At 39.4% G+C, this 12,539-nt stretch overlaps 1 protein-coding gene across 3 annotated transcripts in view; it reads left to right on the top strand.

Moving 5' to 3' along the window:
- CFHR5 (complement factor H related 5) overlaps positions 1-12,539 on the top strand; it is a 34,474-nt gene that overhangs the window by 9,725 nt on the left and 12,210 nt on the right. For 2 of the 3 annotated variants that reach the window (XM_006064888.4, XM_006064887.4), the window contains 4 exons: positions 2,904-3,080; positions 9,002-9,178; positions 10,251-10,433; positions 10,642-10,821. In XM_006064888.4, the coding sequence (XP_006064950.4) occupies positions 2,904-3,080; positions 9,002-9,178; positions 10,251-10,433; positions 10,642-10,821 (717 nt within the window). The remainder of the gene's footprint in view (positions 1-2,903; positions 3,081-9,001; positions 9,179-10,250; positions 10,434-10,641; positions 10,822-12,539) is intronic. The other variant, XM_025285329.3, reaches the window with a different exon arrangement.

The following is a 12,539-nucleotide window of genomic DNA, read 5'->3' as shown; positions in this document are numbered from 1 at the left end:
GTCTCCTGAGGCAGAAGAGATCAGTATGCCAATTACCATATAAGAACTGGTCTAATAATTTTGAGGTTCCTTTCCTATGGACTTCCGTGGTAGCTCAAACGGTAAAGCATCTGCCGACAATGTGCGAGACCCTGGTTCGATCCCTGGGTTGGGAAGATTCTCTGGCGAAGGAAAGAGCAACCCACTCCAGTACTCTTGCCTGAAAAATCCCATGGACAGAGGAGTGTGGTGGGCTACAGTCCACGGGGTCGCAAAGAGCCAGACAAGACTGAGAGACTTCACTTTCACTTTCATTAGAATATATACTATACCTGATCAGTTCAGTTCAGCTCAGTCGTGTCCGACTCTTTGCGACCCCATGAATAGCAGCACGCCAGGCCTCCCTGTCCATCACCAACTCCCGGAGTTCACTCAGACTCACATCCATTGAGTCAGTGATGCCATCCAGCCATCTCATCCTCTGTCGTCCCCTTCTCCTCCGGCCCTCAATCCCTCCCAGCATCAGAGTCTTTTCCAATGAGTCAACTCTTCGCATGAGGTGGCCAAAGTACTGGAGATTCAGCTTCAGCATCATTCCTTCCAAAGAAATCCCAGGGCTGATCTCCTTCAGAATGGACTGGTCAGATCTCCTTGCAGTCCAAGGGACTCTCAAGAGTCTTCTCGAACACCACAGTTCAAAAGCATCACTTCTTTGGCTCTCAGCCTTCTTCACAGTCCAACTCTCACATCCATACATGACCACAGGAAAAACCATAGCCTTGACTAGACGAACCTTTGTTGGCAAAGTAATGTCTCTGCTTTTGAATATGCTATCTAGGTTGGTCATAACTTTCCTTCCAAGGAGTAAGCATCTTTTAATTTCATGGCTGCAGTCACCATCTGCAGTGATTTTGGAGCCCCCAAAAAATAACATGGTTTCCACTGTTTCCCCATCTATTTCCCATGAAGTGATGGGACCAGATGCCATGATCTTCGTTTTCTGAATGTTGAGCTTTAAGCCAACTTTTTCACTCTCCACCTTCACTTTCATCAAGAGGCTTTTGAGTTCCTCTTCACTTTCTGCCATAATGGTGTCATCTGCATATCTGAGGTTATTGATATTTCTCCTGGCAATCTTGATTCCAGCTTGTGTTTCTTCCAGTCCAGCGTTTCTCATGATGTACTCTGCATATAAATTAAATAAACAGGGTGACAATATACAGCCTTGATGAACTCCTTTTCCTATTTGGAACCAGTCTGTTGTTCCATGTCCAGTTCTAACTGTTGCTTCCTGACCTGCACACAGATTTCTCAAGAGGCAGATCAGGTGGTCTGGTATTCCCATCTCTTTCAGAATTTTCCACAGTTTATTGTGATCCACACAGTCAAAGGCTTTGGCATAATCAATAAAGCAGAAATAGATGTTTTTCTGGAACTTTCTTGCTTTTTCCATGATCCAGCGGATGTTGGCAATTTGATCTCTGGTTCCTCTGCCTTTTCTAAAACCAGCTTGAACATCAGAAAGTTCACGGTTCACATATTGCTGAAGCCTGGCTTGGAGAATTTTGAGCATTACTTTACTGGTGTGTGAGATGAGTGCAATTGTGCAGTAGTTTGAGCATTCTTTGGCATTGCCTTTCTTTGGGATTGGAATGAAAACTGCCCTTTTCCAGTCCTGTGGCCACTGCTGAGTTTTCCAAATTTGCTGGCATACTGAGTGCAGCACTTTCACAGCATCATCTTTCAGGATTTGGAATAGCTCAACTGGAATTCCATCACCTCCACTAGCTTTGTTCGTAGTGATGCTTTCTAAGGCTGATAGAACTACATATATATGTGCTAAGTTGCTTCAGTTATATCCGACTCTTTGGGACCCTAGGGACTGTAGCCTAAAAGGTAACTTTGTCTATGGGATTCTCCAGGCAAGAATACTGGAGTGGGTTGCTATGCCCTCTTCCAGGGGATCTTCCTGCCCCAGGAGTCAAACCCACGTCTCAGTCTCCAATATCAGCTGCTGCTGCTAAGTCGCTTCAGTCATGTCCGACTCTGTGCGACCCTATAGACGGCAGCCCACCAGGCTCCCCCGTCCCTGGGATTCTCCAGGCAAGAACATTGGAGTGGGTTGCCATTTCCTTCTCCAATGCATGAAAGTGAAAAGTGAAAGCGAAGTCACCCAGTCGTGTCGACCCTCAGCGACCCCATGGACTGCAGCCTTGCAGGCTCCTCTGTCCATGGTATTTTCCAGGCAAGAGTACTGGAGTGGGGTGCCATTGCCTTCTCTGCCAATATCAGCAGGCAGGTTCTTTACCACTAGCACCACCTGGGAAGCCCATATATATTTATATATATTTACTATATAATATATAATATTATATAATAGAATTTATTATAATATACAATAATGTGTAATATATTATAATCACTATATATTATTTATATATAATATATTATATAATACATAATATAATATAAAATATATAATATATATTTTAAACAAAAACTTACCCAGAAATATATAAGGAAAATGTAACTAAAACCAATTTTTATTAAATTATTATTACTGGTGTTTTCTATAAGTTCATTTATTTATCAGAATCCACTCCAGTACTCTTGCCTGGAAAATCCCATGGACAGAGAAGCCTGGTAGGCTGCAGTCCCTGGGGTCGCTAAGAGTTGAGCGACTTCACTTTCACTTTTCACTTTCGTGCACTGGAGAAGGAAATGGCAACCCACTCCAGTATTCTTGCCTGGAAAATCCCAGGGACAGAGGAGCCTAGTGGGCTACCGTCTATGGGGTCACACAGAGTCAGACACGACCGAAGTGACTTAGCAGCAGTAGCAGCAGCAATGATCATTAAAGGTCAGTGTTGGCTTGTTGTGTGCTTGGAAGTAGAAATAAAATTTTGATTTTTAATTTGCCCCAGAGTCCTGTGAGATGCCAGTATTAGTGAATGCCAGAGTCAAGAGTGATTTCACGTGGTTTCAGCTCAATGACATGCTGAACTACGAATGCGACGCCGGGTATAAAAACCAAGATGGACGCACCACAGGCTCCATAGTGTGTGGCGAAGACGGCTGGTCCCATTTGCCCATATGCCGTGGTAAGTACTTGCTTATCTGGAAAATAAAAACAATGATGGATAGGTTTCTTTTCAGTAGGCTTTCTAGAGAGAGTTTCCCTGATAGCTCAGCTGGTAAAGAATCTGCCCACAATGTGGGAGACCTGGGTTTGATCCCTGCGTTGGGAAGATCTAAAAGGGAAGGCTACCCACTACAGTATTCTGGCCTGGAGAATTCCATGGACTGGAATGGAATGGAGAATTCCATTAAATTGCCAATAACAATACATGAAACTGGGTAGATTAAATAATATTTCTGAGATTATTTAATTAGAAGATATTCCACTGTACTTTTTTGATGTGTGCCTGATCTATTGAGAGTGCTTATTTTGACTACATTGTCATTTATATTTTCACATATGAATTTCAATATCAGATCAGATCAGTCGCTCAGTCGTGTCCGACTCTTTGCGACCCCATGAATCGCAGCATGCCAGGCCTCCCTGTCCCTCACCAACTCCCGGAGTTCACTCAGACTCAGGTCCATCGAGTCAGTGATGCCATCCAGCCATCTCATCCTCTGTTGTCCCCTTCTCCTCCTGCCCCCAATCCCTCCCAGCATCAGAGTCTTTTCCAATGAGTCAACTGTTCCCATGAGGTGGCCAAAGTACTGGAGTTTCAGCTTTAGCATCATTCCTTCCAAAGAAATCCCAGGGCTGATCTCCTTTAGAATAGACTGATTGGATGTCCTTGCAGTCCAGGGGACTCTCAAGAGTCTTCTCCAACACCACAGTTCAAAAGCATCACTTCTTCGGCGCTCAGCCTTCTTCATAGTCCAACTCTCACATCCATACATGACCACAGGAAAAACCATAGCCTTGACTAGATGGACCTCTGTTGGCAAAGTAATGTCTTTGCTTTTGAATATGCTGTCTAGGTTGGTCATAACTTTTCTTCCAAGGAGTAAGGGTCTTTTAATTTCATGGCTGCAGTCACCACCTGCAGTGATTTTGGAGCCCAGAAAAATAAAGTCTGACACTGTTTCCACTGTTTCCCCATCTATTTCCCATGAAGTGATGGGACCAGATGCCATGATCTTCGTTTTCTGAATGTTGAGGTTTAAGCCAACTTTTTCACTCTCCACTTTCACTTTCATCAAGAGGCTTTTTAGTTCCTCTTCACTTTCTGCCATAAGGGTGGTGTCATCTGCATATCTGAGGTTATTGATATTTCTCCTGGCAATCTTGATTCCAGCTTGTGTTTCTTCCAGTCCAGTGTTTCTCATGATGTACTCTGCATATAAGTTAAATAAGCAGGGTGACAATACACAGCCTTGACGTACTCCTTTTCCTATTTGGAACCAGTCTGTTGTTCCATGTCCAGTTCTAACTGTTGCTTCCTGACCTGCACACAGATTTCTCAAGAGGCAGATCAGGTGGTCTGGTATTCCCATCTCTTTCAGAATTTTCCACAGTTTATTGTGATCCACACAGTCAAAGGCTTTGGCATAGTCAATAAAGCAGAAATAGATGTTTTTCTGGAACTCTCTTGCTTTTTCCATGATCCAGCGGATGTTCGCAATTTGATCTCTGGTTCCTCTGCCTTTTCTAAAACCAGGTTGAACATCAGGAAGTTCACGGTTCACATATTGCTGAAGCCTGGCTTGGAGAATTTTGAGCATTACTTTACTAGCATGTGAGATGAGTGCAATTGTGCAGTAGTTTGAGCATTCTTTGGCATTGCCTTTCTTTGGGACTGGAATGAAAACTGACCTTTTCCAGTCCTGTGGCCACTGCTGAGTTTTCCAAATTTGCTGGCATATTGAGTGCAGCACTTTCACAGCATCATCTTTCAGGATTTGGAATAGCTCAACTGGAATTCTATCACCTCCACTATCGTAGTGATGTTTTCTAAGGCCCACTTGACTTCACATTCCAGGATGTCTGGCTCTAGGTCAGTGATCACACCATCGTGATTATCTTGGTCGTGAAGATCTTTTTTGTACAGTTCTTCTGTGTATTCTTGCCATCTCTTCTTAATATCTTCTGCTTCTGTTAGGTCCATACCATTTCTGTCCTTTATCGAGCCATCTTTGCATGAAATGTTCCTTTGGTATCTCTAATTTTCTTGAAGAGATCTCTAGTCTTTCCCATTCCATTGTTTTCCTCTATTTCTTTGCATTGATTGCTGAAGAAGGCTCTCTTATCTCTTCTTGCTATTCTTTGGAACTCTGCATTCAGATGTTTATATCTTTCCTTTTCTCCTTTGCTTTTTTCTTCTCTTCTTTTCACAGCTATTTGTAAGGCCTCCCCAGACAGCCATTTTGCTTTTTTGCATTTCTTTTCCATAGGGATGGTCTTGATCCCTGTCTCCTGTACAATGTCACGAACCTCATTCCATAGCTCATCAGGCACTCTATCTATCAGATCTTTGAATCTTATAAATGAACCATTAATAACACAAGGTTAAAAGAGAAAGACACACACATATATTCATTTATATATCCATTTCTATGAACCATTAATAACATAAAGTTAAAAGAGAGAGACACACACATATATTCATTTATATATCCATTTCTAATTGAATCAGAAGGTATTCATAATGCTTTAGTTTTTATATACATAATAGGTTGACCTGAAACAAATGGACGTCAGTTATTTTTCCAGCAATGAGTTTATTTGGGATCAGCAGAGAATTTTAACTTGGGGTCTGCAACCATGAAGAGTCACATGCAAGTCCCTGCATGGCAAGAGAAGGAGAATTTTTTTTTATAGAGAAGAACAGGAAGCCAGAGGGCTATGTAGACAGTGGCTTTTCATTGGCTGAGTCCTTGCAGGAAAGAAGAGCCTTTCTTCTTCCTGTTGGGCTCTGCTATCTTTATGGAGCATGAGAAACTTCTGGTTTCCTGGCTTTATTGAATTGAGGTTTCTGTTAATATTTAACAAGTGATACAATATTTTACATTATACAGGGTATAATGGAAAGATTCAGAAAACCTAGAGGCAACTTAGCTATGTGTTTTTGAAAAAGTTTTGATATTTAGCTCCTTATTTATAAAATTAAGACTTGCATTTTAATATTCCCTCCTGCTTAAAATGTATTAGATATGTTTTATTCAGGCATTCCAGCTATCTACTTTTTAAACATAATTATCATCTTTTATGTGAAAGTGTAGTGAAATATGTTATATTTTAATTTTTATTTCTCAAAAGATGGATTTTCGTATACTTTGACTGTGAACACTATTCCTATTCTATAAGTAAATTATAAAGTTCATAGCAATACAGGCACACCTCAAGAAACAAGAAAAAAGTCAAATAAATAACCTAACTCTACACCTAAAGCAACTAGAAAAGGAAGAAATGAAGAACCCCAGGGTTAGTAGAAGGAAAGAAATCTTAAAAAATTAGAGCAGAAATAAATGCAAAAGAAACAAAAGAGACCATAGCAAAAATCAACAAAACCAAAAGCTGGTTCTTTGAAAGGATAAATAAAATTGACAAACCATTAGCCAGACTCATCAAGAAACAAAGGGAGAAAAATCAAATCAATAAAATTAGAAATGAAAATGGAGAGATCACAACAGACAACACAGAAATACAAAGGATCATAAGAGACTACTATCAACAATTATATGCCAATAAAATGGACAACGAGGAAGAAATGGACAAATTCTTAGAAAAGTACAACTTTCCAAAACTCGACCAGGAAGAAATAGAAAATCTTAACAGACCCATCACAAGCACGGAAATTGAAACTGTAATAAAAAATCTTCCGGCAAACAAAAGCCCAGGTCCAGACGGCTTCACAGCTGAATTCTACCAAAAATTTAGAGAAGAGCTAACACCTATCCTTCTCAAACTCTTCCAGAAAATTGCAGAGGAAGGTAAACTTCCAAACTCATTCTATGAGGCCACCATCACCCTAATACCAAAACCTGACAAAGATCCCACAAAAAAAGAAAACTACAGGCCAATATCACTGATGAACATAGATGCAAAAATCCTTAACAAAATTCTAGCAATCAGAATCCAACAACACATTAAAAAGATCATACACCATGACCAAGTGGGCTTTATCCCAGGGATGCAAGGATTCTTCAATATCCGCAAATCAATCAATGTAATACACCACATTAACAAATGGAAAAATAAAAACCATATGATTATCTCAATAGATGCAGAGAAAGCCTTTGACAAAATTCAACATCCATTTATGATAAAAACTCTCCAGAAAGCAGGAATAGAAGGAACATACCTCAACATAATAAAAGCTATATATGACAAACCCACAGCAAACATTATCCTCAATGGTGAAAAATTGAAAGCATTTCCTCTAAAGTCAGGAACAAGACAAGGGTGCCCACTTTCACCATTACTATTCAACATAGTTTTGGAAGTTTTGGCCACAGCAATCAGAACAGAAAAAGAAATAAAAGGAATCCAAATTGGAAAAGAAGAAGTAAAGCTCTCACTGTTTGCAGATGACATGGTCCTCTACATAGAAAACCCTAAAGACTCCACCAGAAAATTACTAGAACTAATCAATGACTATAGTTAAGTTGCAGGATATAAAATCAAGTTTTTATTATTAACTAAACAAAGTAAATATTAATAATTTATAAGTAACTTCTCAGAACTTGTCTATAACAATCCTGATCAGATCAGATCAGATCAGTCCCTCAGTCGCGTCCGACTCTTTTCAACTCCATGAATCGCAGCACGCCAGGCCTCCCTGTCCATCACCAACTCCCGGAGTTCACTCAGACTCACATCCATTGAGTCAATGATGCCATCCAGCCATCTCATCCTCTGTCGTTCCCTTCTCCTCCTGCCCCCAATCCCTCCCAGCATCAGAGTCTTTTCCAATGAGTCAAAATCTTTTCCACTCTTTGCATGAGGTGGCCAAAGTACTGGAGTTTCAGCTTTAGCATCATTCCTTCCAAAGAAATCCCAGGGCTGATCTCCTTCAGAATGGACTGGTTGGATCTCCTTGCCGTCCAAGGGACTCTCAAGAGTCTTCTCCAACACCACAGTTCAAAAGCATCAATACTTCAGTGCTCAGCCTTCTTCACAGTCCAACTCTCACATCCATACATGACCACAGGAAAAACCATAGCCTTGACTAGACGGACCTTTGTTGGCAAAGTAATGTCTCTGCTTGCTTTTGAATATGCTATCTAGGTTGGTCATAACTTTTCTTCCAAGGAGTAAGGGTCTTTTAATTTCATGGCTGCAGTCACCACCTGCAGTGATTTTGGAGCCCAGAAAAATAAAGTCTGACACTGTTTCCACTGTTTCCCCATCTATTTCCCATGAAGTGGTGGGACCAGATGCCATGATCTTCGTTTTCTGAATGTTGAGCTTTAAGCCAACTTTTTCACTCTCCACTTTCACCTTTATCAAGAGGCTTTTTAGTTCCTCTTCACTTTCTGCCACAAGGGTGGTGTCATCTGCACATCTGAGGTTATTGATATTTCTCCCAGCAATCTTGATTCCAGCTTGTGTTTCTTCCAGTCCAGCGTTTCTCATGATGTACTCTGCATATAAGTTAAATAAACAGGGTGACAATATACAGCCTTGACGAACTCCTTTTCCTATTTGGAACCAGTCTGTTGTTCCATGTCCAATTCTAACTGTTGCTTCCTGACCTGCATACAAATTTCTCAAGAGGCAGATCAAGTGGTCTGGTATTCCCATCTCTTTCAGAATTTTCCACAGTTTATTGTGATCCACACAGTCAAAGGCTTTGGCATAGACTCTTATACAAAATTTTACCTGGATGCTCAACTGACTAGTTTTTCCAACACATACTTGTTGAATATAAATCTTTTAAAAGGCAAGAATATATGCTGCTCTGTATGTGAAGCTCTCTAAATCTTATTTTTACATAGAAAATGTTAACTTCATTTTTGCAATGATTATTTCACATGTATTCATTTACTCTAATTCTACTTTTAGAAACAGAATGTCAGCTTCCATTTTTAGAAGCAAACGTAGATGCTTATCCAAAGCAAGAAAAATACAAAGTTGGAGATGTGCTGAAATTTTCCTGCAGACAAAGACTTAAAAGAGTTGGGCCGGATTCAGTTCAATGCTACCAATTCGGATGGTCACCTAATTTTCCAACATGCAAAGGTCAATGTTTATTTTAGGATTGATGAAATAGGAATTAGATTTTTATATTAAATCCATGCATTTTATTGGCTCTTGTATTTATAATCTGACAAACTACAAAAAATGCAGAAGGAGGAGGGGCGATAGACCACAGTAATTGAGTTCATAGCTTGTTTAAATTATTTTTGTCAAGGGGTAATTCTACCTCGTGTTTTGAAATATATAAAGGGGTTTTAAAGATCAAAATATTGTAGCTGAGGTTAAGAAGTGCTAGTGTTTTTTCTCCTTAGTATAGGGTATTGGCTATTCTCTTTCTCAAATTTTGAGTTTTTAGTAAGAATAATTCTGAATAAATTAAAGAAGAAAAATGCATAATGAACACATATACTGATCATCTAGATATATAAATGTTACATTTTGCACAGTGTGCTGTGCTAAATTTTTTGTGAAGTAATTTAAAATAAATGATAAACAGTGAGATTTTACTTCTAAATTCTTCAGAATCCCTATATAAGAAATAAGGACATTTACTTACATTTATAAAATGTCTTATTACATTTCTTCAAACTAGCAATAGTTTTTACTATAATCTTATATTCTTTCTATATCCAAATATCCCGGTTGTCCTCAAATACCAATATATTGCAAGTTATTTATTATAGAACCAGGCTGTTACATAAATAAATATCAAGTACGTGGTATGATACACACATACACTTTATGACATAATATTTATAAACACCTGGGCTTCCAGGTGGCTCAATGGTAAAGAATTCTCCTGCCAAGCAGGAGACGTGGGTTTGGTCTCTGGGTCAGGAGGATTCCCCTGGAGACGGAAATGACAACCCACTCCAGTATTCCTGCCTGGGGAATCTGATGGACATAGGAGCCTGGCAGGCTACAGTCACGGGGTCGCAAAGAGTCAGACACGACTTAGCAACTAAACAGCAGCGTAAACACTTAAAACAAACCTGAAAAAAATAAGAACATAGTATAAATGTAACTTAGTTCTAGATCAAACAAAATTGGAACTCCATAATTTGCAATATTTAAGACTATTTAAGCATCATTTACACAGTTTATTTTGTATTAGGGCAAGTGCGATCCTGTGGTCAACCTCCTCAACTGCCCAATGGAAAAATGAAACACAGAAAACAAGAAAAATACGAACACAGTGAAATGGTGGAATGTGATTGCAACCCTAATTTTGTACTGAAGGGGCCTAAGAAAATACAGTGTATGGATGGAGAATGGACAGCTCTGCCCACGTGTGTTGGTAAATAATATTCATGCTTAAACAGGACAGTTACTTCTACTTTGTCTGTATGTATAAATACACATGTAAAAGGATAAAATATTTTAAAGGTAAAGCGGATTCATTTTGATATTTGGCAAATCTAATACAGTTATGTTAAGTTTAAAAATAAAATAAAATTTAAAAAAATAAATAAAGGTAAAGCATATTTTTCGTGACATTTTCTTAGAACCAGGGAAAGCATGTGGATTTATGCCTCAGCTTGAGAATGGCTATAGCCAGCCCTCTGTCCCTCCCTATCGACATGGAGTTTCAGTGGTGTTAAGTTGCAGAAATGCATATACAATGATTGGAAATACTACAATTACATGTATTGATGGAATATGGACCGAGCTTCCTAAGTGTGTTGGTGAGTATATGTTTCTCCATTTTATGTTTGATTGTTTATAACTTTTAAAAATCAATAAATATATTTATACCAGCACAGGCTGGTGCCCACCAGATATTAAATTATTAGGATGTAAGACACTTATTGCTTGCTCTTAATTACTCAATAAACTGAATGGTTAAGGATTTCCTTTGATCTACGAATATTGTGCAAAGTTACTGAGACACTGTGTATCAAGAACATTTTCAACCTCTGTTTTAGATGAATCCCAGACTTCTTTTTCCAGCTATCTTCTGCTCCATCCCATCTTCACCACGTAACAAAGCTATGCAAACGGATTGCTTCTTTAAGCTTCTGGAAAGCCATGCTTTCTTTCTTTTCTTTTTTTTTAAAGAAAACAACTGAGTACCTTGAAAAGTAAAGTGGTGCAGCTGGCACGCAGGGGGTGGCATCGTGTGGGCAGGTAAGAACAGTTACTGAGTGGAGGAAGGCAAGGACTTGGGAGATGGTAGAGGCAAAGAGGATTGGCTGAATAAAGGACAGCACATCTGTACAGTGGGATACTTCTGTCTGTCTTACATAAGCTAGGGCAGAACTTTAAAGTGCGAATCTGCAATGCAATATACCAATAGATATAAGGGTACATAAGTCCCCTACATACAAACCTTCCAGTTGTAAACTTTCAAAGCCACGTTTTCTGAAAACTCGGTGCCTCTCCTCCCTCTTTACTCTTTTCCTGAGATGTCTTTCTCCATTTTAATCACATGTAAAACTATTCATCTTCAAGACTCAACTCAAAATTCACTCACCTATGAAACCTTTCCTGGTTCATTTTCATCCACCCACAGTCTCATCCTGAAACTCCAGTAGAATAACAGAGCTTCTCCACTGTGCTCTCTGCCTGTACAGTTATTGTATAACATTTATTCCACGTCCTGTACCTAAGACACCTGTCTTCCTGTTTAGATTTTAAAGTACCAGAAAGGCAGAGCCCATGTGCATGGACCCAGTGCCTAATTCAGAGCCTTGGTAACCACTTCAGTTTGCGTAGATTTAAAGCTTTTTAAGATTATGTGTCAGTAAGTCGTTCGCAATAGCTTTTGGTTGGCATTGCAAAGGCTCCTCCTCTAGGGTGTGGTCCATGTGGTGCTAGCCTTCTTTCTTATATCACACCCCTGCACCCTCCTTTCTGTTAGTCTAGGCTTTCTCGGAGACATAGGGAGTCTGTAAAGCTTTATTTAACCTTTTAGCTGAATACATCAACCTGTGCATTCAGATCTTATGTTAAGCTTCTACATATGTTTTATAGATTTCTCATTAATACCATTTTCTGCATAAGTTTCTTCACTAGTCTCTTTGAGGTTTTATTGGTAAATAGGACCTTTTATTATCTTATATATTTGAAGCATTATACTTTTATATGCAAGATAATAACAGAATTTTTATGTCAATTTTATTTTCAGCAACTTTGCTGAATTCCCATATTATTTCTCAGAATAAATTTGGATTTTTTTATTTCTATAAATAGGCTTCCAAGGTGGTGCTAGTGGTAAAGAATTCACATGCCAATCACTTAAGAGATGCTAATTCAATCCCTTGGTCAGGATGATCCCTTGGAGAAGGAAATGGCAACCCACTCCAGTATTCTTCCTGGGAAATCCCATGGACAGAGGAGCCTGGAGGGCTACAGTCCATAGGGTTAGGGTTGCAAAGGGTTGGACGCAGCTGAGCATCTGAAC

Source organism: Bubalus bubalis, chromosome 5, assembly GCF_019923935.1.
Source record: "Bubalus bubalis isolate 160015118507 breed Murrah chromosome 5, NDDB_SH_1, whole genome shotgun sequence".
NCBI lineage: Eukaryota > Metazoa > Chordata > Mammalia > Artiodactyla > Bovidae > Bubalus > Bubalus bubalis.
The sequence above is the reverse complement of the archived record's forward strand: the minus strand, read 5'-3'. Positions and strand labels throughout refer to the sequence as shown.